Source organism: Peromyscus californicus, unplaced genomic scaffold (genome assembly GCF_007827085.1).
Source record: "Peromyscus californicus insignis strain IS unplaced genomic scaffold, ASM782708v3 Scaffold_18__1_contigs__length_77618521, whole genome shotgun sequence".
Lineage (NCBI taxonomy): Eukaryota > Metazoa > Chordata > Mammalia > Rodentia > Cricetidae > Peromyscus > Peromyscus californicus.
In genome coordinates, this window is record NW_026294480.1 from 29,566,773 (window position 1) to 29,594,405 (window position 27,633).

General features: G+C 34.3%; 1 protein-coding gene across 2 annotated transcripts in view; it reads left to right on the plus strand.

Moving 5' to 3' along the window:
* Positions 1-27,633, plus strand: part of Nipbl (NIPBL cohesin loading factor) — a 168,825-nt gene that overhangs the window by 59,823 nt on the left and 81,369 nt on the right. For both annotated transcript variants that reach the window (XM_052743159.1, XM_052743160.1), the window contains exons 2-9: positions 8,381-8,523; positions 9,645-9,810; positions 12,483-12,610; positions 16,238-16,337; positions 17,000-17,151; positions 23,151-23,311; positions 24,014-24,110; positions 26,289-26,915. In XM_052743159.1, the coding sequence (XP_052599119.1) occupies positions 8,460-8,523; positions 9,645-9,810; positions 12,483-12,610; positions 16,238-16,337; positions 17,000-17,151; positions 23,151-23,311; positions 24,014-24,110; positions 26,289-26,915 (1,495 nt within the window). In that variant the 5' untranslated portion in view covers positions 8,381-8,459. The remainder of the gene's footprint in view (positions 1-8,380; positions 8,524-9,644; positions 9,811-12,482; positions 12,611-16,237; positions 16,338-16,999; positions 17,152-23,150; positions 23,312-24,013; positions 24,111-26,288; positions 26,916-27,633) is intronic.

A 27,633-nucleotide genomic window follows, 5' to 3' on the forward strand; every position in this document is an offset into this window, starting at 1 on the left:
AGATTAAATTTCATATTGTCCAGACATGTTTTGTTCCAAACCTGAGAGCTAACTCTTAGACATTTAAAACCAAAACTTAATTTAGAAAGATATAAAAGAGTGGCTTTATTTTGCACTTCTAATACCATTCGTTTCTGTTTAAGAAACAACCTTTTAAAATAGTCTCAATTTGGGAGAGCAGATCTTAGAGACAAGTTATTTCATTTGCAGCATTAAAAAACAATTATTTTTATGTTGGGAGAGGATAGACTAGGAAACTAAAACAGTAGCACTTTTCTCCTATGAGATCTTTTTAGTTTTGTTTATTTGTTTACTTATTTATTTTGAGACAGGGTCTCATATAGCCCTGTCCTTAAACTCCATATCCTTCTGTACTCCCAGATGCTGGGTTACTGAGCATGTGCTACTCCACCCTGTTTATGAAGTGCCAGCAATAAACCCTGGGCTTCTTGTGTGCTTGGCAATCACTCTGTCATCCGAACTGCACCCCAGAACTCCACTCTATCAATTTAAAGTTTTCATTCTGGGATCAGGGCTCTTTCTTTTCCTGATGCAGTTTGTATATTGAGATGGTCAGACTCTGTCTAACTACTCAGTCCTCACTCTGTCCCACTGCCACTTTTTAAAGTCAGTTCATGTGAAATAATTGGGGGAATAAAATAGGAAAGAAAACAAGTATCAAGGCAAATTTTTGCTATTTTGTTTCTCAACAAGCACAACTTCATTTTATAAACTGCTTTTGAAAAATTGCAAATCCCAACCTGATTTTCTTGGTGGTGGTTAACTTTTCCCTATATAATAAACTCAGTGATATAAGTATACCCTTCTGTGTTGTGTATGTACACTTCATTATACATATCATGATAGAGCTACATGATTTAGGCATGGATACAGAAACAGTATTACCATGATGACTGCAGGGGGCTTCTAAAAGTGAAGCAAACTCCCCAGAGTAGCTTTGTTTCATTTTATATTTTTCTTACTTAATGGAGGTAATTTGGAATTTTAGATAGGCAGAAATATTTTAAAGGAAGTAACTTTTCACAGTGCAGTAGGGCAGGGGGTTGCTGATTGATAACTGTTTTTGAGCTAGGATTTGAGGAAGATCCATTCATCCATGTATGAATATAATGGAGGGGGGGGATGGAATCTGTTCCTAAATAGCAGATAAACAGAATCTGAAGATAGTTTGACTACAATGAAATGATTAAGTAGTGCAACATAAGATTTATTTACTTAACCTCTGTAGCTTTTGAAGATTTATATCCCACACATTTCCCAAATAGATTTGAAGCCATTTATAAACTTAAATGTAATATTAACTGAAGTAATCAAACATATTGGTGTGTGTATGTGTGTGTGTGTTCATCCTGCCCATGTAGATGTATATGAAGTCCAGAGGTTGATCTGGAGATGTCTTCTTCAATCACTTCTCCCCACTTTTTGAAACAGAATCTCTCAACCTTTGAGCTTGCCATTTAGACTTTGCTTGGCTAACCAGCTGGCTTTCCCCCAGGATCTGCCCATCTACACTTAACCCAGTGCTAGTCTCACAGGTAGGCAAACACTGTACTCACTGTCCTAAAATATGCTAGCTTTGAGCCTTTCCTACACCTAATAAGTTTTACATTAACAAAGAAGGAAAAGCATCAATTAGTTAAAATAGTCCGTATTTATGAAATTTGGGTCAAAAATCAAAATAATCTTATAATCACATGGTATAAAGATTTTGAATTACAGCGTCAGACATTTGTATTCTATTCTTCTCTCTCTCTCTCTCTCTCTCTCTCTCTCTCTCTCTCTCTCTCTCTTTTAAGATTTATTTATTTATTATGTGTACAGTGTTCTTCCTGCATGTATCCCCTACAGGCCAGACAAGGGCATGGGATCTCATTACAGATGGTTGTGAACCACCATGTGATTGCTGGGAATTGAACTCAAGACCTCTGGAAGAGCAGCCAGTGCTCTTAACACCTGAGCCATCTCTCCAGCCTGTATTCTTTTCTTAGACTAGGTTCTAATTATTTTTCTCTGAGAACTTAAACAAGTACTTAGCTTTTAAAAGAACTTTTACTCTTTTTTTTTTTTAATAACAGTTATTGGTTTTGTTTTTTTTTTTTTTGACATAACAATGTAGGTGAATCCTTGTATTCTTGAATTCTAGCCTTTTTATGTGTCCAAGAATATAAAACTGGTTTAGAAACACCTGAATTCAGGCTGATTGTGGTACCAGAGGTGTGTGATCCCACCACTCAGTAGGCTGAAGCAGAAAGATTGTGATTTCAAGACCTGGTCTATATAAGGAGATCCTTCCTTCAAACAAACAAACAAACAAACAAACAAACATAAAAGAAATGGAAAACACTCAAGTTCAGATCTTATCTCTGCTTTCTACCCATGTAGCTACAAACTATTCAGATCCTAAGACTTAAATTTTAATCAGGGAAGTAATGTTAATCATTATAATAGCCTTATGATATAATTAGGAAAGGGGTGTGTGTGTGTGTGTGTGTGATAGGTGTGTGCATGCATGCGTGTGTGCATATACATAGTGAGGTATTTTGAGGACGAGACCCAAATCTAATCATAAAACTCATTTGTTTCATGGACCATATGCGCATAGCCTGAATGTAATTTTAAATAGTATTTTGTATATACCTGTGTTTTACCTGTTTAGCCTGTGTGTCTGTGTATGCCAAGTATATGTGCCATGGCACATGGGAGGAGGTCAGGTAGCTTTGTGAAATCAGTTCTGTTCTACCTTTACATAGGCTCACACTTAGGTCACCACAGACTCAGGAAGCTATGTTACTAGCCCAGAGTTACAAGCTATGTTATGCCTGCATTGTAAGTCACTGTCACATGATGTCACTTATGGAATTTTCCCCTTGTAGCATCATGTCAGTGCTGAAAAACTTAAGTTTTTGAAACATTTGATATTTTTATCCTGTGTTATTTAACAGTTATCCTGTGTTAATATATGGGTTACTTCCTGAACTATCCCTGGATTTGGGGAAGTGGGGTTGTTAGTTATTTTTGTGCTGCTGGCATTGATTGTACCATGGCTTTGGGCAGGTGAGTCAAAAACTCTACCATTGAGCTACATTCTGTAGCATAACTGTAATTCTCACTATTTTTGTCCATTTCTTAATTATCAGCTTCCTACTTTTGAAATCTCCAGTTAAATATTATATTGACATTTAATCTAGATTATTTAAGTCCAGAATTGGACGATTATTGCATGCCAACACTATAGTATCCTCACAGAACTTTTGCGTTTGTTCTCTCTCACTACTACCCCATCTTCCTTTTGATTAGTTTATTACTCCTGAGTTTGTTTTATAGCAAGGATATGAGAAGGAGAGAGTCAACCTTATGTGATATACTCTTACAGGCTTTTCTTTTCTGACCATATGTTCTGGTCAGCCTGTTTATAAATATACCCTGCATATTCAATCTAGTATTCTTTAACATGTGGTACAATCCCTTTTGTTTGCCCAGCATATAGTATCTGTGACACAAAATTGACAGTGTATACATCACTATGAAGAACCAAATGTGTAGAAGTGTTTGTTGTGTTGGATGCCATGTAAAACTCAGGGAATTCTTGTATAGGTTTGTGTGAACTATTGGTCAAATCTAACCTTTAACTGCACATTCAACAATATTAGAAAAAGAATGTACCATATTTGTTTGTGTATATGTATGTATATATATGTGTGTGTGTTTGTGTATAATGTATGAATATCAATATGATAGTCTGAGATAACATAACAAGCAAAATGCAAAGAAGTATATAGTAAGTCGCAATACACTTTTATTGAAACTTAACTACATTCCAAGCACAAACTTAAGTACTTTACATGTATTGATTCATGTCATCTTCACAACAAAATTAGAAATAACAATTACCTGCCTCTTACAGAGATAAGGAATTGAGGTACAGAAATATTAAATAATTTGTCTGTGGTTGCCTAGTAGACGAGCCTAAATAGCCCAGTTTTTTCTTCTTTGACTGTATGTTGTGACAGTGTTGATTGTATGTTTTAGCTATGTAAAATGTCCCTATGTTTGATAGCCTGGGTTTGGCTCCCACTGTGTAATCTCAGTCAAATTCTTATCTTCCCGGGGTATCCGGTGACTCATCAAAGATTAGGTGAAAGTACAGGTAAGTGTTTTAAAGCAACTTTATAATATAGTAGCTGCTTAGTAAACATCAGTTACCTTTTCTGCCCATTTTTCACTACTAAAATGCTTTAGAATGTTGTGTTTATATGGGTACGTACGTTTTGAGCCATGCATATGATATGCTTATGTACAGGGGCATGCATGTGAGTGCGGGTACATGTAAGTATGAGTGTACACTTGTGCACATATGGAAGTCAGAAGACAACCTCGAGTGTCTTTTTTTTTTTTTTTTGTAAATAGGGTCTCACTATGTAACTCTGGCGAGCTTGGACTTAATTGTATAAATCTGGCTAGCCTCAAACTCATTGGGATCCACCTGCCTCTCCCTTCTAAGTGCTGGGATGGTATTCCACCTCACGCAGGCCAACTTTTTTTTTTTTTTTTTTTTTGGTAGAATTTCTTGTTGCCCATCTAGGCTACGTCGGCTGGCCAGTTAGTCTCAGGAATCCACCTATCTGTTATCATAGCACTGATATAGGTGTGTGTATTCCACCTACCAGGCTTTGGTGGTGGGGTGGGGTGGAATAAGTATACGTGCATGTGTCCACGAAGCCCAAAGAGAGAGTGGAGTACTATGGAGTTAGAGTAGCAAGTGGCTATGAGCCCCCACTGTGGGTACTTGGACGGTCCCCTGGAGGAGCAGCAAATGCTCTGAACAACTGAGTATGTTTCTAGCTCGCCTACAGCTCCCCTATTGGTGTTTGTTTCTGTTTTGTTTTTTGCACAAGTGCTGAGTTTGAATTCAGGTCCTTGTGCTTGTGCGGCAGGCTCTTCACAGACTGGGGTACCCCCAACAGTGTCCAAGAGATTTTCTAAAAGTAAAATTCTTGACGCAAGATTACATGCACATTTCACCCTTTGCTATAAGATACAAAATCCTCCACAGAAATCTGTCTGCCATTAGATATTTTATTGCAGACCCATACCAATTTGAATATTATTATAATTTTTGCCAGTTGTTTTATTTACGTTTATTTTGCTGCATGGAGGAATCATAAAATTTGAAGAGAAATTAAATGAATTTTAAAAAAGGAGTCGGCTGGGCGGTAGCGGCTCACACCTTTAATCCCAGCACTCAGGAGGCAGAGCCAGGCAGATCTCTGTGAGTTCAAGACCAGCCTGGTCTACAGAGTGTGATCCAGGACAGGCACCAAAACTACACGGAGAAACCCTGTCTCGAAAAATCCAAAAAAAAAAAAAAAAAAAAAAAAAAAGGAGTTTAAAAAAAAAATCCTTGGCAAATACTTACAAGTTCCTTCAGACTCATTATAGTATACTAAATTGAGGTGTTTACAGATAATATCTTCCCATAACTAAGCAATCTTTTCCTTAAACCACAAGCCATTCTTAAGATCTGTTATTAGTTAGTGTATTTTGTTGATTTATTTATTGGTTCATAATGGATATTTTTCTGTTTTGTATTAGCATTATTTATTTCTGATGTCATATAAGTAATTTTATTAGAAAGTGGCAAGTCTATGAAAAAATAGCATTTCTAGGTTAAGAGCACTGACTACTCTTTCTAACAGAAAGTAACATTTCCACAGATTACTCTTAATGAGAATGGTTAAAATTCTAAGTATTTCTACCAATTCCTGGTCTTCATACTCTTGGATTCCTGTGAAATTAATATAGTTGAGCCATGTGGTATATTTTGTCTGTTACCACTCGTTCATCATGTCGTTGGAGCATTGCTGCCTGTGTAGATACTGTTATGTCCTCCCCCCTTTTTTATTCCATTTTGAATTGACGTCAGAGTATGTAAATACATGCATACCACTAAGAAATATACAGTCTCGTGATTGGTTTTGTTATTATTCCAGTTTATATGTGGTCATTTTTAAGGTAAAATCCTTAGCTGGAGGTTGGATTGCACTACTTAGCAAAATAGAATAAAGTCAGGTACTCCCCAATAGAACCCTCTCCTTACCGTTTGTTAGTTCCTATCTGAATCAAATGTGCTTAAATATGGCAATTTACGTGTACAGCAATGAGCTAAAAATGAGTAACAGAGTATTTTTGTGACGTTCTGTAAATAATTTGCATTTGATGGTTTCTTTCCAGTAATTACTTAGGGTGCATTGGAATTTCCCTGTTGGCATAAAGTTAAAACACACACATTATTTTTTAGTGACCTGTTCAGGTTTTAATTTCTAGTCTATATTTTAAAGTGTTTGATGTTGGTGCTATATGTGTAGTATTGCTTACATTTCTTTAGTGAGACTTCGAGTATCAAAGTGATTAACAAGGGATCTGTCTTCAACTCCAAGTGCTGGGATTAGAGGTGTACACCACCACAAATGGACTTTAACAAAAGTGGGGGGAGTCCTTTTATTTTTCCTTTATGTGTATGTGTGGCGTGTGTGTGCAGATGCTGGCAAAGGATAGAAAACTTAGCCTGACCCCTAAAGATATTTGGAAGTTCACATTGGAGCAGGACTAGAGTATAGGCAATAGTAATTACATCTTTCTTCTATTGTTTCTTGTGCCATTTCTTTCAGTAGGCCCCCACCAACAGATTTTATTAGTGACCCATCAAGGAAAGGTGTGTGTGGGATGTTTGTGTTACTTAGCTGCCCATTAATAAGTATATACATATAAAATTATTGAAAGAAGACAAGAAATGATTATAATGACAGGATAGCTATTACTTCTCTAAGGAATTAGGTGCTGTCCTTCTGTTTGGTCCTATGAATGTTCATTTTGTAAATGCTAAGCCTTACATCTATATTTTGTATATAAGTTGTTTGCCTATGTTTATAATTTAAAATGTGCGGAACGATTCTGAGTACTACATATCTACTTTAAAGAATTTTTTGTTTGAGGGGTTGGGTGTGTGGTGTAAGTGTGTGTGGCTTAGGCCACAGCATACTGCACATGTCAGAAGACAACACAGGGGAGCAGTTCTATGGGAGTTCTAGGGACCACTCGGATCCTCAAGCTTGCTGGCACCTGGCTTTACCCATTGAACCATTTTGCTTGCAAAGTTGGGTTAAGATGTATGAATAAGGGAAGACAATTATATCAAGTGACTGTTTTGAAGTTTACAACTTAAAAACTTTGAGAGGTTCTCTTAAAAGTAACTAACAAATACAGTGTTGGAAATGGAAACACTTAAAGTAGAAACAGTTTGTGAGAGCTGTAGCTCCGTGATTGAGACTTGCATGAGCCCCAGGTTTCAGTTCCCAGTGTTGAAAAAAGTAAATCAATATCACTAATAGAAACTAAACTATTTAGTTTACTAGTTTATCCCTTTAATGTAATTGTTGTAGCATATACTAAAGTAGTTTAATAAAAGCATGTTTTTAATTAATGCACAGATTATTGAAGTATTACGTTATCTTACATACAAAAAAATTACTGAAGCCATAAGTTGAAACTAAGATTAGAAAAAAAAAACTCTGGAGACATTGAAAGGGAGAAAATGTTCAATATTGCAGGATATCCTTTATATATGTGTACATACATATTTTTTAGAGAAAGAAGATGAATTACATCATGATAAATACTAAATATTGATGTTGAATTGTAGGATTTAGAATAAAGGAGAATAAAGTCTTTTTAGTAAGGAGAATATCTTAATTAGATACACACACACACACACACACACACACACACACACACACACACACACACGAAAACACAAGAAGAATCCAAGAGAATCTAATGAGATCCAAGAGAATCTGATGAGATTGTCTTCATAGAAGAGTTAAGTCTATTTAAAAGGGTGAAAACAGAACTAACTGGACAAGAAATTGAAGCCAGATTATTAAGTAAAAATTTTAATTAGAGTTTGGAAAGAAAATAGTGTTTATCAAATTTGATTGACTACCCCTCTCTAGCAGTATATCCCAGTAGTTAGGAAACAGACTCTGAGCCAGATTGTGTCTTTTGAATTCCAGCTCCACTAGTTAACTTTAAACTCCCTGTAATTTCTTTATTATTAAAATGCCAAAAACAATAGTATCCTGCTCTACCTGGGTTGTTGTGAGGCCTAAGTTTTAATGTATACAAAGCATTTTGCAGAGCTTCATATGTGGTAAGTGGTATATATGGATGACTTATTAAGTAGATTGAACAAATAGAAGCTGAGATTTTTATGTTTTTAAATGATTAAGCATCTCTCTACTAGTCATATATTTAACATAGTTCCACAAATAATTCTGTGGTTTTCTTTCTGTGTATATTGCAGAGTTTGGGAAATGGGAAGTAATGACAGCTGGCACCTGAACTAAGTACCTTCATAGGCAACACCATTCCAGAACTTCAGGATGAATGGGGATATGCCCCATGTCCCCATAACTACTCTTGCGGGGATTGCTAGTCTCACAGACCGTAAGTTTGGATAATTTATCTAATTTAAGTTCTATTATTTGCTAACATTCATTTTTAGAGACACTTAAAATTATCTTTAATGTTGTAAATAACAAAAATGTATAATATATTTGATTGATGTACATGTGCAAGTACCAAAATTAATGTTGCCACCTAATACATAAATTTAATTTGTTTCCTTTTTCCTTAAGAAGTGGTAATAAGACCTTGGTAACAAAAATAAAGACTTTAAAAAAATGACACAAAGCTTTAAACTAAAGAATTGTGTTGACAAACAATAGGGACTTTTTTAGAAAGCATTGATAAAAAACAGCACCTGAAATTGCTCTCCAACAATGAGAACTTGACAGCCCATCTTACCTAAATTCTAGTGGTGCAGGGTTTTGAATATCATGTTGCCTATTGGTGTGAGCAGTATGATAATTATACTGTGGAGTTGGTTTGAAATTACCCCAAAAGCATACCTGATATTTTAGTTGGATTTCTTAACCTTTAGGCAAATTAACAAATCCTCATTAAGTATGCTGACATTAAATAGTAGAATTTAAGCTGAAAAATATTCATTTTTGTTTGTTTGTTTGCTGTTTAGAGTAGAATGGAAAAAAAGGAACTGTTTAGGAATTTATGGCAAGAATTTTTTATTGTTCTTCAGGAATGTTGTACTCTGAATGTTCTACTACTGTGAGCTATTTGGTTTTTGTCTATCTTACGCTTTTAAAAATATATTGCATGTCAGTGTACTATAGAGTCAGGTATTGTTCTGGGTTTGTTGGTTTGAGAGTGCTACTGATCTGATCCATCTTGTAGATAAGTTGCCTTCTAATCTTATGTCTTAAAGTTGTACTTTATTTAGTTCATTAAAAATTTAAAATGAAAATTTAAAATAAAGAAGCTAAGTATTTCCTAGTAATATGGTCTGCAGTGACCTGTGGTGTTTTGAGAGGGATGGTTTCTTGGGTTGATTAAGATTTTTTCAGAGTAAAGAGTAATGCTTTCCAGTCATTTGTCACATTGATACTTATAACTTATTTTCATTCTTAAAGTTTATAAACACATACACATGTATATAAAGACTTCTTGCAATCAGTCAATTTCTAATAATCTGCTTTTATTCTGAATAGTCCTGAACCAGCTGCCTCTTCCATCTCCTTTACCTGCTACTACTACGAAGAGCCTCCTCTTTAATTCACGAATAGCAGAAGAGGTGAACTGCCTTCTGGCCTGTAGGGATGACAATTTGGTTTCACAGCTTGTCCATAGTCTCAACCAGGTATCAACAGATCACATGTAAGTACAATCAGTTTTCTATTTAAAAGTAAAAAGTTTTGGTCTTGCTAAGAAAAATCAGCGTTCCTTTTTAAGTAATTCCCCAAACATTTGGATTTGTATTTTGGGGGTGTTTGCCTTGTTTGATTGTTGTTTGTGGTGGGTCTCATGTGTCCCAGGCTGGCCTTGAACTTGCTGTGCCCCTCCTGTTCTGCTACCACTTCTTGAGTGCTGGTAATTCATATGTGTGCCACCATGCTCGACTTATGTGGTGCTGGGACTCAGATCCAGGGTTTGATGGATTCTAGGTATGCACTCTGCTAGTAAAGCTATATCCAGGCCTACCTTTGGTCTTTGAGACAGCCTCACCTTATAGCCCAGTCTGGCCTTGGACCCACTGTCCTTTCCTTGCCAACCTCACAAGGGCTAGAATTATGTCTGAGTCATCTATCATGCAAGTTCATACACTATCTTTAATGTCAGTATCCGTCCAGGAGTGGTAACTCACCCCATTAATCTCAGCATCCGGGAGACAGAGGCAGGCAGATCTCTGAGTCCGAGGGCAGCCTGGTCTACATAATGAGTTCCAGGCCAGCCAGGGCTACCTAGTGAAACCCTGTCTCACAAAAGAAAGAAAAGAAAATGTCAATATCCAAGTGAGAGTATAGTCAATTTTGACGAGACATTAAAGAGATTATGTAGGCTATAGTCAATTTATGATAGTAGTTTTGACCCACACACGTCTATGCAGATCTTTTCAACTTGTAGAAATGATCTTGATATCATCTACATAAAGATTTAAATGTGCTCATAAAACTTAGCCCCCCTTTTCTGATAGTATTGGAGTAATTAAAATTTCTAGACACTGTAGAGTATGATGGTGAGTATATTGAGAACTCAAAAATTAACTCCATGGGAAGTAAAATATTTTTCTTGGAATTGACTGTAGCATTTGAACATACATATGTATTTTGATACAGTAAACTTTTAAAAATAAAATTGAGCTAAACAATAAGAGTATACTTAATAAGTTTTTCATTATGAAAGTAATACATACTGTACAAGCTTAACAACACAAAAATGTATTTAACAGTAAAAAATCTGGGTGCAGAGAGATGATTCAGTGGATACAGTACCTGCCACTCAAGCCTGATGGGACCTGAGTTTAGTCCCCAGAATACACATAAAGGTGAAAGGAGAAAACCAACTCTGTGTCCTGACATGTGCATCCCTGTACATGCACACATATAATAGCAAACTTTTCTCAAGTGAGAGCTGTCACTTTTTCCATTTTATTCATATAATCTGCCTTTCATAATTAGTTTATCACATTTAAAGATTCATTATTTAGAGAAAAGAAGAAGCATATTTGAAGCAGTACACATTGGGGGACAATTTCCAAGTTGATTCAGTTGAACTACTTATTAAATGTGGCCTTTCTGGTGGAGAACCAGAAGGAAGTATAATGTTTATATTTTAATCACTCTAGAAATTTCATTGTCTAGATATTACATAGTTGCTTATGCCTGTACATACTTTGCAGTATTTCTGAATATTTAAAGAGATAGGGAAAAGGCATGTAAAAAAATTAGGATTTCTGTGGTTTTTTGTTTTTTCAAGACAAGGTTTCTCTGTACTTTTGGTGCCTGTCCTGGATCTTGCTCTGTAGACCAGGCTGGCCTGGAACTCACAGAGATCTGCCTGGCTCTGCCTCCCAAGTGCTGGGATTAAAGGCGTGAGCTACCACCGCCTGGCTTAGGATTTATTTATAGGAAGTTTCTTTAAGATTATTCCCAGAAATCATTTGAGTCTTTGTGTTGGGTGCTATTTTTTAGGTCTTTACTGCTGGATCCAATGAGTTTCTGTGTATGCATGCATGCCTGTGTTTGTGCCAGTGTGAGGTAGTTTGTGGAGGTCAGAGAACAACTTTCAGATATCAGTTCTCAACTTCTACCTAGTTGAAGCAGCATATAGGACAGTGATATCTAGAAAGCAAAATTGAGTATTGCCATGGCTTCATGAACACACCCAATGCCCTCTGAGCTCAGAAGCTAAGCAGGATTGTACTAAGGATTTTTAGACACTGTTTACAAACAGGCATGTCTAGTTTCATTTGCTAATTACTTAGATATATACTGAGAATTGCTACTGTGTTTATTTTATCACTGTTTGGTTCTACCCTGTACCATGACTTTATTTGAAAAACCAGTATAAGATAGGAAAATCATATAACCTGTATGTCTTCTTTTAATCAATATGGCAACATTGTTTATTTCATTGGGAGAACAATTCCAAGAAAGTCACACTTACTCATGTTCAGACATAAGGGGGAATCAAAATATCCCAAGTCCAATTAGTAGCTTCTTAACACTATCATCACTTCCTTATCTTTTAATTATTGAATAATATGTAATAGACTCAGCTTTTCCTTCTTAAAATTAATATAAACATTCTTAAATAAACTTGTTGTTCTGTAAAATTATGGTTTCAGCTTTCTTTTCCCCTGCCCTAGAAAAACAAAGTATGGGGGTGTTGTCTCTAGGCTCTCCTCTCTGTTATTTCTAAGAATTTCTTTTCTTCTGGGGAGTACATCTTTGAAAATCTGTGCCTTGGTCCTACTGAAGTATATGTTTTTATTCTGTAAATCTTCTTAAGAAATCAATCATGGTTATAATTTTTTTTCCTAATGCCAGAGAACTGAAAGATAACCTTGGCAGTGATGACCCAGAAGGTGATATACCAGTCTTGTTGCAGGCCGTCCTGGCAAGGAGTCCTAACGTTTTCAGGGAGAAAAGCATGCAGAACAGATATGTACAAAGTGGTGAGGTTCTTTTTTATGTGCATGTTCGTGAATCCTGTATCAGAACTTGTTTTACACATGATTGAATTCAAGTGTCTATAACTATCTGGCTTCTCACCTACAAATGTCTGTTTGTATTTTAAATCAAGCCAAGAGGGAGAAGGAAACTTAATAATATTCTTGTGGTTTGAAATATAATTAAATTCCTTGGGAATTAAAACTTTGAGTTTGTCTTTTTTAAGGTATCTTGAAATGCATTTATTAAGTGAGCTTTAGAAATTTTGCTTTTAGAAAATCATGGAAAGTTTGGAAGAAATCTTTCAGAAATAAAAATATATGAAAAGCTTTTGAGCATGTGTTTTATAGATATATTACTGTTTTTAGTAATGATGTTCATGATTATCTGTGAATTGACCTAATACTCATTTTTGCCTTACCAGTAAAAGTTAATGTTATTAATAATAAAACTTTGATTTATTCTAAGTATTATAAGGGAGGTTAGATTTTAATATCCATCACAAATACAATTGTTAACTGGTACTTAAAAGCTAGGGAGCTTTGTCTTCTGGAATTGATCTATGTTTAGCAAGTCCAAGTCCATCCTTGGCTCTCAGGTTTAAACTAGAAATAATTTAGGTAATTATGGAAGGTTCAAGTTAGCTAATTGGTTCACTATATTTAAGAATATCTTTAGATTCATTCTGGTTTACTTTTCAGCAATGTCTCCATGCAGTTCTCCCTTAGGTTTCTTAGTTCTTTTTCTGTATATGAATATTTTTAAATAATACTGCTTTTTTATTTTGTTTGTATTTTTCTATGTGAATTGAAATTTTTTGTTTTATGTTGTTTGTTTTTGTTAAAGCAATTACATATTTCCTACTATTTCTCACAATTCATTTATGCTCCCCTTACCTCTCAGCAAGTTGAAAACAGATATAAAGGGTATGGCTGTGGATTTACCAGAACCAATAAATAGTTAGAGACAATAAGAATGATGAAAAGAAATAAAACTATATGTTCTGAAAGTGCTGGAGTTAAAGGAGAATATGAAGTTAGTTGATTTAAAAAAAGTAGGAAACTGGAGAAATGGGCCAGAAGTTAATTATAAGCATATATGATTGTTTGTTTCTTACCTTGGTTGTTTTTAACTCCATTTCTAAGCGATCTAACACCCTCTTCTGGCTTCTGCAGGCAGCTTCATTCAAATGTACATAATCTACACACAAAAACACATGCATAAGGCAGAGCCAGGCGGATCTCTGTGAGTTCGAGGCCAGCCTGGTCTACAGCGCAAGATCCAGGAAAGGCGCAAAGCTACACAGAGAAACCCTGTCTCGAAAAACAAAAACAAAAAAAAAAAAAAAAAAAAAAACACATGCATAAACTATTTTTTTAAATAAGAATAAAACTTTAAAAGAAGGCCTAATAGAATTAATAATTTAAGAGAATATAAATATAATCTTAGATAAATAAAATCATTCAAGGATACTAATACTACAGTTTTGTAATCTATATTTTTAAGTATGAATTTGGATAATAAATTGCTGTAATAAAAAGTTTTACAGTATTCATTTTAAGTTACATATTTCATTTAATTCTGTATATATTTTTAGTTAAAATGTATAATTACTATATATTGCTACATATCCTGTTTTGTGAAAAGATAAAGTAGAATTTTTTAAGTAATTTGTTAATACTGTTGTCATTTTTAAAAGCATTTTTCATAAGACAAGGTTTAAAATTTGTAAAGGTTTATTTATGTGGACTTGTATTATGTTGTGGGTATGTGCGTATGCTGGTGTACATGTGCGTGTACACATGTCACAATGATTACTTTGCATCTTTTATATTTTGAGACAGACCTTAACTGAACCGGAAGCTCCTCAACTTCAGGCTAGCTGACTCCTGAGTCAGGGACTCACCTGTCTTCACTCCCTTTACCATCTAGCACAGTGCTAGAGTTAGCAACTTTCTATGTGGTTTCTGGGACTCTAAACTCACCCTCATATTTGTGTAGCAGAACAAGTACTTTACCAAGGGAGCCATCTCCCAGTCTTTAGAAGGGAACTGTTTGTTGCTAAATGTCAATGTGATTCACACACAAACTGTACTATATATGCAAGTCATTATAATCATAGTTCTTTAGAACTTTAGGGTAATCAGAAAGAGCTGTTCCAATTTTATGCCCCTTTAAATGGTCATTATTTTCAAGCTAGTAATTTCAGCTTTGCCCGAGTGATGACTATTAATTGAGAGGGAGAAATCTTTTAATTCTTGTCTTATGGTATTGCTTTCCCCATTCAACAACAAAAAAAGACAATCAGGAATACTATTATAGTCATTAAATTATTCAGTTATGGAATAAAACTACTTTGTACTGACATTCACATTTTTATAGTAGTCTTTGAGGTGGTCTTGAGCCCTAACCTCACTCTGCTCCTGATTGCAGAAGTCTAGTCCCTCTGTAGGGGACTGGCAAATCAACATATATACCTTCTGTTTGAATATTTCTGATGAAAGGCATTTTTCATGTCACCAGCAAGAAATAAAATTTAAATATTAATTTGACTGCAGTTCTCAGAAGTCATATAAGAAAATCAAAGTTAGTTGCAGAATTTTATCTATTATTTAATTAACTGTATTTTCCTGCTTCTTTATAACAAAATGCCATTTGTGTATCAATCAAGAAGCAATGTCCTGCTCTAAAAGAAATAGAAGAATCCAAAAGCTGGAGCTAGAGAGATGCTCAGTGGTTAAGCACTTGTGGCTTTTATAGAGGATCCAGGTTTGGACTCTAGCACCCACATGGTTGCTGACAGCTGTCTAATTTCTGTTCCAGGAAATCCAGTGTCCTCTTCTGGCCTCCAAGGGGACCTGGCACAATATGGTACACATATGTATATGTAGGCAGACTCTCATACATATAAAATAAAAATAAACTAAAAAAAAGGAAAGAAAATGAAAGCTATTCTTGTGTTTTCATTTACTGATGAAATATTCTTTTAATCCTTACTAAGTAACAAAAAGTTATTTTAGAAGAAGAAATATGACATCATGCTTTGTTAATAGAGTTTTGGATAGAAATTGCAGGAACTCAAACTTTTGGTCCATAGATAAATTAATAATAAAACCTAGGTGTGAAACAGTTAACTTTGTGAAATTAAGTTCCTAAGCACAGGAGAGGTATATGCTAAAAAAAAAATTTTCTATATAGTAACAATAATAATAAACTAGTTAAAGGCCTATATTAAAAGAAAGTATATAGAATTTTGACAAAAACTAGATGAAATGATTTTTAAAATTCTTCTTTGTTCTAAGGCTAAAGGCTAACAGGATATGTGTGTAAAGTTGGGGGTGTAGGTCAGTGTTTGAAAACCTGCCTAGTGTTTATGATGGATGCCCTGTGTCAATCCCTAGCTCTATGAAAATCATTAGCATCATCTCTCTTTCCAGTACTATATAGTATTAAAATTATGTTTTTATGAAATTGTTTGTGCTTGAAATTTAGTTTGCCTAGTAGCTGTATATTGCTTCCCCAAAACAAAATCATTTCTGAAAGAAAGGAACTTTTAAATGTTTTTAAAAGAATGAGTTAACTCTTTATTGTAAGAAGAAAATAATACTTAGTGTTTTTTATCTATTGCACAGGAATGATGATGTCTCAGTATAAACTTTCTCAGAATTCCATGCACAGTAGTCCTGCATCTTCCAATTACCAACAAACCACTATCTCACATAGCCCCTCCAGGTAAATAGATATATATGTCACTTATTAAATAGTGTATTCTGTGGTGAGTGATTATGCCTCTGAATACCAAGGATATACATTTAACTTTATATATAAATGAATTATATATAAATAAGTAGTTCCATTCTTAGTTGTGCTCATGAACATTCACCTAAAAATGTTACATGTGGAATTACTATAATATATTAATTAAAGGAACTACTATATTATTAAGTAAATTTCACATAGGAAAAGTTTGATAAAATAAATGATATGTTTGGGGTGGTACTATAGCTCACTGATAAAGTACTTATCTAACATGTACAAGCCCTGGGTTCAGTGGCTTAATTCCCAGCAGCATTACCATCTAAAAAAAGAAAAAGTAATGTGTTTGATGTAAGTTTTTATAACAAAATTTGGAAAAAAAACTTTGAGAGTCATAGATTAGTATTCCTAAATAGAATGGTGATTTTTATGTAGTAAAAGAGGTGAATTTTTAATTATTTGATGTGACTCTTATATTATGGATGTGAATAATTTATGTGTTATTTTGCTGTTTTTCTGTATGTGTAGATTTTATTATATATAAATTGGAGGTCAAAGAACGTTGTCACAGTTAATTCTCAAGGAATAGCCTGTTCATTTCTTTTCCTGATATACTTCATTTGGGTTTTGGGTTTTAGCCGGTTTGTGCCACCACAGACAAGCTCTGGGAACAGATTTATGCCACAACAAAATAGCCCAGTGCCTAGTCCATATGCCCCACAGAGCCCTGCAGGATACATGCCATATTCCCATCCTTCAAGTTACACAACACATCCACAGATGCAGCAAGGTAAGAAAGTTGTTTGTTATCTAAATAATTACGTTAATTATTGGATATAACTAAATAACTATAATTCCAAACAAGCTCATTTAAAAAATAATTTTTAAGCATAAAGTAAAATAATGTACACTTTGTCGAAAAAAAATTTTTTAACTGTGGCTTAAATCATTTTAAACACATTAAATTTATTTTTTGGTGATTTATCATTGGAGTAAATAGGGCATTGCCATTGAGTCTTTGATTAGGTTACTATGTAGTTATATTTTGTTATGAAATTAAAAACTTTTAATTGAGTTTCTTCTTACGGTATCATTTTATTTTATATTTATGATTAAAGAAAATTAGAGGTTTTGATACAGAATTTTCTGAGTTGAATTACTATTCTCAGTTTATTGCCAGTTCTCAATATTGTATGTTTATATCTATTTCCTTTTAAAGATTATACTGTGTCATGACTACTAAATAATTTATTAGCAGTACAAATTCTTAATACTCTTTAAATAAGTATTTATTTAAGTGTTTAAATAAGGCAGAAATTTTCAATAAAAAAGCAGAACAAATATCTGTAGTTTTGTTTCCCATAATTATTACCAAATTATAAATACTATTGTAAGTCATTAGTTTCTATATATGTGATGGTGATTATATTGTTATTGCTGTTATTATTGTTATTATTATGTATAAAGCCAAAACTTACTTTATTTGAAAACATTTTAATTACAAACTTTTAATTTAGTCATCTATCAAAACAGTCAATTTCTAGTTTCCAAGACTAGATAAAATATTATATAGAGACTATTTTACACTAACTTGAAGAGAAACTTGAAGGCACTTACATATTTGAAATACGTATTGAATTTAATATGAGTGCTGAACATACATCTATATATAGTATTAATGTTTGCTATGTAATAGTATAAACTGGCACACAATGACATTGGGAACATTTTAAATGTAATTAGTCAAAGGACAAATACCTTAAGAGCACTTTTAACACATAAACAGTCATGTACATAGGAGTGTATGTGGGAAAGCACATCATTTTATACTCATAAATACTGAGGATGTTGGGTGGTAGGTCCTCTTCCCCTTTTTTGAGCAAAAAAGATTCATTTTTCAAAATTAATCAAAAGAAAAAAATAGTTTAAGGCCCTGTTCTGTCATGAGTCATTCCTTAGAATGCTTAGATGCCAGAAACTGAAAACATCACTCGGGTTTTCTCTACCTAGATATTACTCTGGCACAGGGTATATGGTAAGTCAGTAGGACAGAAAAGAATTGGAGATAGGGAAGTTTAGAGTTTGAGAAAGATAACATTTAAAACATTTTCAATTTCATATTAAAAGTTTAACAATGCAGAATAAAATGGCCATGCCTATGAGCCTTTCATCAGCATCTTCCAAGGAAGATTTTTCTTTTAAGTCAGTACTCACTAGAATATTTCGCTTATAAAACTTAGTTTCTAACATCATCCAATACACAAGCTGTATTTCATTTTCACCAGTTTTATTTGTCATGAATATGTTCTAACCTACTTTCTTTTTCAAGGTATAATCTAGTTTCTTGAATGTTGTATTTGTTTTTTTTATCTCTTTTGACTTTTCCTTCTTTGAGACAAGGTGTTACAGTGTAGGTCAGGCCGGCCTTGAATCCCTGATCTTCCTACCATAGGGTCTGGAATTTACAAGTAGGCACCACCACACCCAATTCTTTCAGCTTTCAATCTAACCGGTTCTGTACCTTTTTTCCTTCATCATACTAATTTTGCTTTGTTTTATGTAATACTAGCAGTTCAATGTATGGTCTTGTGTGCACTAAACACACACCACACTGAACCATAGTTAGCCTTTTGTTGTTATTCTGAGACAGAATCTAAGCTACTCAAACTGTCATTAAACTTGCTCAGTTCCCTAAGCAAGCTTTGAACTGCCTTCCTCCTGAGTAACTGGATTGCAGGTCTATAGACTAGACTTGGCTCTGATTGGTGTGTGGTGGAGAATTAGCAGTCTTATCTCATATTCTAGACTTTACTGTTTTCTCATAGTTGGCTTGTTTGTTTTTATATTCTTTAAATTTTCTATCAGCTAGGAAATACACTTTAAAGGATTTATTTTTGTATGTATTTTTACAAGGATATTCCATAAATGATGTATACTTCGTCATATACTACATCTGGAAATATACAGGGCCCAGTGGTCCACTTATTTATAGGTTTTCGGTGGTACCATCTGATGTGTTCACTGATCTAAATACAGTATGGTTTTTTTTTTAACTTTGTAATTACTAAATGCTCTGGGTTGATACTGCAATATCCTGTTTTCTAGTAGTAATCTTATAGAGAGATCATCATACAGTGATTGTGTTTTTAAGATTTTTTTATACTGTTATTGGAATGTTGTAATAGTTTTAATTTTCATTCAAAAGGTGACACCTTGAAATCACTGTGTAAGAATGAATGACTTAATAAATAATCTATACAGCAAAAATACAAATTTTTAGTAGAGATTGAGAAAAACCTGTTTGTGAGTAAATTGAACATCTAGATTTGGGAAAAGAGATAAATTTCTTTATCAGAACATAAATATGTGATTACATAAGTATATATTATATATACAATATATTGTTTATGTACTAAGGTATATAAAATTGTTAGTATATTGTGTGTGTACATATTCTATATATAGTGTCAAGAGCAAGACAAAAATTAACTTATAAACTAAAAATAGGCAATTTATTAAACAGCCAACAGATACAGAAAAGTTTTAACAGATATTCAACATAATTAACTTGAAGTAATGAGTAAACAGATACAGTGTAAATTGAAATAAAATTTATATTAAATTGGTAGATGTTTTACATTCTTAATAAGGATAAAAGTTTATACAAATTTTTGTATAAACTGGAGAGCAGTTTGCATAGTTTGTACATTATTTACCTCACTCAGTAGGTTAAAACTTCCTTAAAAGGGGCTACGGAATAAAACACACTTTTTTTTATTAGGTTTCCAGAGTATTTAATGAAGAGTTACTCAAATCTTTAACCATTTTGTCAAAAAGAGAAATACATTAATACTTTCCCAACTTATTTATAAAATTAAATAATAACTGAATTCCAGAATCAGGCGAGGTGAAAGGTATGAGGAGGAAGAGTATAATCCTGTTATAGTACATGTTCATGGAAACAAAATTCTAAAAGATTAGGCAGTCGGTGGTCTCAACCTTTACGACAAAATTGGATATATATTAGGAATTTGTGAACTGCTTAAAGTATATAATTATTGCAATTCAAATTGATAGGGGCAAGGGGATCTCCTTAGTAGGGGCCAAAGAAAATTCAAAACAATTTAATTCGTTATTTTAAAAATATTACTGAATGATAATAAATTGGTACAGCTTTATACTGCTATAGGGTGTCTAGTGGTGACAACTTAGGAATATTTTTCTTTAAATCATGTGTCAGATATGAGGGCCTGTAGTCACCACTCTAACATAGTGAGCAGTGGGTATCCTAGACAATAGAGGTGAAGTATATGACCTCTCTACATATCTAATTTCAATGTGTAGATAGACATATGTTCATATGTGTGCATGTGAAAGGAAGAAATGAAATGTTAGTTTGGGTATAGAACTATCTTGGTGAAAACTCAAAAGATGCTACAGAAAAGATATTACGTTTAATAAAAGCATTTTTGTAGTCTATATTATTAGAAATGAAATTAACCATATTTTACATACTAATAAGCAATTACAGATACTATTTTAACTATCTGTAGCACTCCTAAAGAAAACTGCAAGGTGTCTTGTAATTAGGGAAAGATGTCTATTACCTTTGTTAACAACATGATAAAAAGTAAAATTGTGCTGCCCTCATAGATATAAGAATATTGAGGTAAAGATTACTTTTTCCAAATCTATAGACTCAGTATAACGTTACCAGAAATTTGAAGCAGAGTATATTGTGAAACTGAGCCATCTTCTAAAAGTTCCTGTGAAAGAAGTCTAAGAATAGGCAGGGCATTTTTTTTTTTTTAAATTTCTTTCGTCTTTTGATGTTATATAATTACATCACTTCCCCTTCCCTTTCCTTCCTCTAAATCCTCCCATATATGCCTCCTTGGTCACATTCAAATTCATGGCCTCTTTGGGGGGGGGGGGGGTATTTTGTTTTGTTCTGGTTTCTGATTTTTTTTTTCTTTTTCTTTTCTTTTTTTTCTTTTTTTTTTTTTTTTTGAGAGAGGGTCTTTCTATGTAGCCATAGCTGTACTAGAACTCATTCTGTAGCCCAGACTGGCCTCTAAATCACAGAGATCCACCTGCCTCTACCTCTCAAGAGCTGGGATTAAAGGTGTGAATTACCACATCCAACTGGCCTCTCTTTTGGATAGGATAGTTTTTAAAAGGAGTATTGTATAGCTCAATATAACAGGAACCAAATTTGTTGTACTGTTAGTATGGACATGGAAAAGTAATACATGCTAAAGCACAGTGTGATAAAGTGTCTAGAAACAGACCCATAAAGCAAGTGAAAATTTCATACATATCTTAATTAGGAATAAGATATAATTAGATACTAGGTAGTATATAATTGTATATGATAATAAGGGGATATTATTTGTTTACTTATGCTGAGACCGTTGGGAAAGAAAGCATAATTGGGTCATTTACCCACAATATTTTTATAAAACTTTTTAAAATGTAGAAAACTTTTCTATGACTTTGTGGTAAGGAGGGAATATGAGTGGCAGTATAAATGAGTCTTAGCCTTGATGCTGATTAAGAAATGTAAACTAAAATGACTATCAAGGATATTTTTCACCCTCAGTAACAAAAATTGCTGGTAAGTATATAAAGCATTGGGAATTTTCACATACTGCTGATGAATTAAGGGAATTAAGTAATTTGTAAAGTTATTTGAAAATATTCAGAAAGCCTTACAAATGTGTATAACTTGTAATTTTATTTACTGGTCTAAGTCTTTAAAGTTAGAGACACATTTATAAAAAGACTCATATCATAAACAGTAATGCCCAGTAGTTTAAGTAATCCAACTGTTCCAATATACAAATGGATAAATACATTATGTATATTATACAGCAGAATATATGTAATTGTTTATCCAAAACAAATGAGCTTAAGATTGCATATATAAGAAATGGAAAAATCACAGCATAATATCTAATTAAAAAGGAAGTTATATGCCTGGAATTCATGAAGCCCTGGATTTTGTCCCCAGCACTGCATAAAACTAGGTGTGTTGGCACAGGCTTATAATCCCAACATCTAGGAGGTAGAGTAAGGAATACCAGAAACTCACGGAAATCCTCAGCTACATAGCAAGTTTGAGGCCATCCTGTCTGAAAAAAGAAAAACAAGATGGAAATGGATTTATAAACGGACCGTTTATAGCATTACATTCAAAACAGTACTTATGTATTATTTGAGAATGTTTGTTTACAATAAAATATAAAAATATAGATGCATAAATAGAGTGGTATAAACCCAAACTATTCTTTCCTATGGAATAAAGAGAGAAGAGAATAGAGAAAATACAAATATAGAGAGCTTTACCCCTGTCTCTGGTGCTACACTTTTTTTTTTTTTTGATTTTTCGAGACAGGGTTTCTCTGTGTAGCTTTGCGCCTTTTCCTGGAACTCACTTGGTAGCCCAGGCTGGCCTCGAACTCACAGAGATTCACCTTGCTCTGCCTCCCAAGTGCTGGGATTAAAGGCGTGTGCCACCACCGACTTATATACTTCTTTTAAAAATGGATCTGAATGACATCTATCATAGTGTTAAGATTTGTAGTCAATGTTTGTGGTTTTGTTGAGGTTTTAGCTTGATACGGGATCCTAAGTAGCCCATGCTGGCTTCAAACTTGCTATGTATCCAAGGCTCAGTGCATAAATGTTCATTATATTCTTTATAATTTCTGTATGCTTAAAATATTCTTGTAATTGTTTTCTAAGAATTCTAGTTAATTTTTATATTTTTAAAATGTTTTATTCCAGCATCGGTATCAAGTCCTATTGTTGCCGGTGGCTTGAGAAACATCCATGATAACAAAGTTTCTGGTCCATTATCTGGCAACTCAGCTAATCATCATGCTGATAACCCTAGACATGGCTCAAGTGACGACTACCTACACATGGTGCACAGGCTAAGTAGTGATGTATGTAATGTACTAGTAATGAATGCGGTAATGGCTGGTATCTGTCTTATAGCCCAACGTTTTCATAGCACAGGTGAAGGATATCTACTCTACTTTTACATTATATTAGATTCTGAGAATCTATGTATGAACACCATACCTAGGGCTTAATCTGTAGAGCAGGATTAAATTTCAGTTTTAATTTAGTAGTGCTTATACCAAAATATTCTTTCAAGTAGCAAACTTTTGTTCATATTTGGCTTTTTTTCTTTCAAAGATATGTTCAAACTTCTCCCTCATATTTAACATTTTCTCATTAAAATATTTTGCATATTAGAAATTTTCTTACTTGGATGTCACTGCACTTTTATGTAAACTGCCTATGTCTAAAGATAACAGAGATGACAGCAGACTGGTCTCAAGACGTTTACAGCCACGGAGAGTCCTCTTCACATCTCTCTTTTATAGAAAGCAAACCAAATGGAGCATGCTCATAATGTCAGTTTTCTTTATTCATTGCCATGCATAGGGTGTTGATTCTTTTGGATACAATTTCAATTCTTCTAAGATATACCATGAAGAAAACAGGAAAGTGCAGAAGAATTATACTGTTGAATTTCAACACTTTACCTGTCAGTAATTTATGTCTCTACTAGTTCTCTTTAAGATTTCCATAATGCATCTCCTAGCATTCAAGATAGAAATTTTATATTTTATTTTTAGGATGGCGATTCTTCAACAATGAGGAATGCTGCATCCTTTCCCTTGAGGTCTCCGCAGCCAGTGTGTTCCCCTGCTGGAAGTGATGGGACTCCTAAAGGTATCATTTTAACTAGAATTTCCTTCTGTGTAGTTCATATTTCAAGCAGATCTAGATCAAGTATCTAGATACTTAAGTCTGTTCCAGTTTATTTAAGTTGTTCATCTTTGTATTTGCTAAATCCCACTAAACTCTCACAGTATTCTTAGGTATATACAGTATCATTCTCACTAGTAAATCCAATGGCTGTTCACAGTCATAACCTTCTTACCCTCTCTTAAATGTTTGAACTGTTTAATCAGATCCATCTGTCCACCTCCTGAAACAACTTACTTCATGTTGAACTGGCTGGCTTTCCTCCTGCTCTTTGAATTGGCTTGTTTTGTTTTGTTTTGTTTTTTTGACTTTAATGCATCTCTACAGGCTCTTTTTTTTTTTCTTTACTCCCTTTTCAAGATTTCTATCATTAGAAATCAGTGTCCCCACTGTACTTTTTACCTTTTGACCTTTAATCCCAACACTAGGTTCTAGGTTCTAAGCCAGCCTAGGTTACATGGTGAGACCCTGTCTTTAGGAAAAAGGTAGTAAAGCTGGGTGGTGGTGGTGCACACCTTTAATCCCAGCATTCAGGAGGCAAAGACAGGCAGATCTTTATGAGTTCGAGGCCAGCCAGGGCTACACAGAGAAACTCTGTCTCAAAAAAAAACCAAACAAACCAAAAAAAACCACAAAGCAAAAAGAGGAAGAAGAAAGGAAAAAGGTAGTAGAGTAGTAAGTTCAAGAGAGTTAAAAATGTGTCATTTCCTTGTCAGTTTCTAATATGGGCTGATCTGCTTCATGCAGATGATGTTCCAACTCAAGAACATTCTTTATAAAATAGAGGCTGAACCCATCTCTTCAAGATTTGTCACCAGATGTTGACTAGATTCTCCAGGGAGGGAGAGAACAAGAATGAAAAGGAAATAGGCAAGAATGATAAAAAGACAAGAGTGAGAAAGCTGCAGTGTGTGGCGTTTTAGTTCTGTACATGTGTACGTTTTGAGGGATTAAAAAGCCCAGCTTCCAGAGAAGAAAACCTCCAGGATACTCTATTTGTAGGTTAGCCATCACAGTTAGAGACTTATCATTCAAGGTTGGTCAGGATAAGAAGGGATAGCAAGGAATAGATAGTTCATCTAAATAACCATCTTGCTTTTCTTCTGACACTTAGGGGAAGATGGATGATGGGTAGATAAATAAATGATAGAAAACTTCAAATTGAAGCAGCTTAAACAATATCATAAATACATTATACATCAAAAGCCTAAACTTCATTTTATCAGGTTGTTTTCCAACTAGTCTTAAAATATTAGTGTATTGTCGGTTATTTTTATTTGATTTTAAGGTAAAATGTTGAAATTTAAAGCTTTTTCTAAAGTATATGCAATTTGCCACATAAACTTGAAGCAAAAGAGCATCATAGTACCTGTAAGAATTCAGACAAAAAAAATCTGATCCGTAGCTCTTCATGCTTGCAAGCTATTTAACTTTATAAAAATTTCTTAACTTCTATGAACACGTTTCTTTTTAGCAAAACTGTGACAGTAATTATTGGAGGATTTATGAAGGCAACTCCACGTAGTTAAAAGGGAGGTTTATTTTGGGGTAACTTACAACAAGTAAAGGGATAGGTTACAGGATCCAGGAAAGGTGAGGTGCTGTCCAGCGGTGTTCTCTGGAGAACTCTGCTCGGTCTACATCCAGCATCCAGGATCCAGGAATCAAGAGAGCCACCAGCACATCTGGATCTCGGGTCTTAAGGGCTCCCTCCTCAGATGCAGGCCATAGGTAGGCGTGACAGTTACCGGAAGCCTCAATGGGGGTAGTACTTCCAGGTCAAAGCTGGAACTGCTACACACTACAAATAATGCTCAAGAACTTTCTTAAAAATAAATGAATTAATTGAGCATGGTGGTACACACAGGTAATTGGAGCATTAGAGAGCTGATGGCAATATCAAGGAATTCTAAGTCAGTGTTGGTTTCCTAGTAAGTTCAGGACCAACCTGGAGAGCTTGAGTCTTTGTCTCGAAGATTATGTGAAGTAGTATATGAAGTATCTTTTATAGTTCAAACTACAGTTCTAAAGTACCTTGGATTAGATGATTTCTTAATATTTGATCCAACTTAACTATGTTACCTCTTAATATTTTTATTACACTAAGATAAAATGTGTGTTTCTACTGAATTGTTTTTCTAGGATCAAGACCACCCTTAATTCTACAATCTCAGTCTTTACCTTGTTCATCACCTCGAGATGTTCCTCCAGATATCTTGCTAGATTCTCCAGAGAGAAAACAAAAAAAGCAAAAGAAAATGAAATTAGGCAAGGATGAAAAAGACCAGAATGAGAAAGCTGCAATGTATGATATAATTAGTTCTCCAACCAAGGACTCTACTAAACTTACGTTAAGACTTTCTCGTGTAAAATCTTCAGATATGGACCAGCAAGAGGATATGCTATCTGGTATGGAAAATAGCACTGTTTCAGAAAATGATATTCCTTTTAATGTGCAGTATCCAGGACAGACTTCAAAAACACCCGTTACTCCACAGGACGTAAACCGCCCACTTAATGCTGCTCAGTGTTTGTCGCAGCAAGAACAAACAGCATTCCTTCCAGCAAATCAAGTGCCTGTTTTACAACAGAACACTTCGGCTGCTGCAAAACAGCCACAGACTTCTGTAGTGCAGAATCAGCAGCAGGCGTCACAACAGGGGCCCATATATGACGAAGTGGAATTGGATGCACTGGCTGAAATTGAGCGGATAGAGAGAGAATCAGCCATTGAAAGGGAGCGCTTCTCAAAGGAAGTTCAAGATAAAGGTAAGAAATCTCTTTACAACTTCCACATCGGGCACATGTGTGATTATTCCTTATGTCTTCTCCTGTGTGAATTCAATTCATTATCTGAAAACTATATCAGATTTGGTAGTTCTGTACTATAGATTATCAATTATGAACTATATGATTTTATTTTCTACTTTTCTACAAAAAAAGCATTACCGTTTCAATATTACACTTATTTTCTCTGAGTTATGCTAACAGAATTGTACACCATCTTTATTTTTTCTGCAAAAACAAGGATCATTACCATTGAATTGTTTTAAAGCAGGTACAAACAAGGTGTGATGGCTGATGCCTGCAAAATTTCAAATTGTGCTTGGGAGGCAGAAGTCCAAGGACTGCTGAAAGTTGGAAGCCAGGCTGTGCTTTATAGTGAGGTTGCTGCCAGCTGGGCTGCAGAGTGAGACCCTGTCTCAAAAAACCAACAACAATAAAATAGTAATACAGAGTGGGTATATCTAAGGACAGTTTATGTGTGTGTTTATTAGGCAGTTACATATTCCATTTGGTTTAGAATTCTTCTATTTTGATAATGCAAAGTCTTTATAGTAAATTTTAGAAAGTTTTAAGCTAATATTAAATAGCAAACCCTAAGGATCAAAGAACTTTTGATGGTGATTACAGGGAAGTGTTCCCTTTTATCAGACTAGTATATAGTAGGGCACAGTTTGAAGGTATACCTGTGTTATGAGCTTGT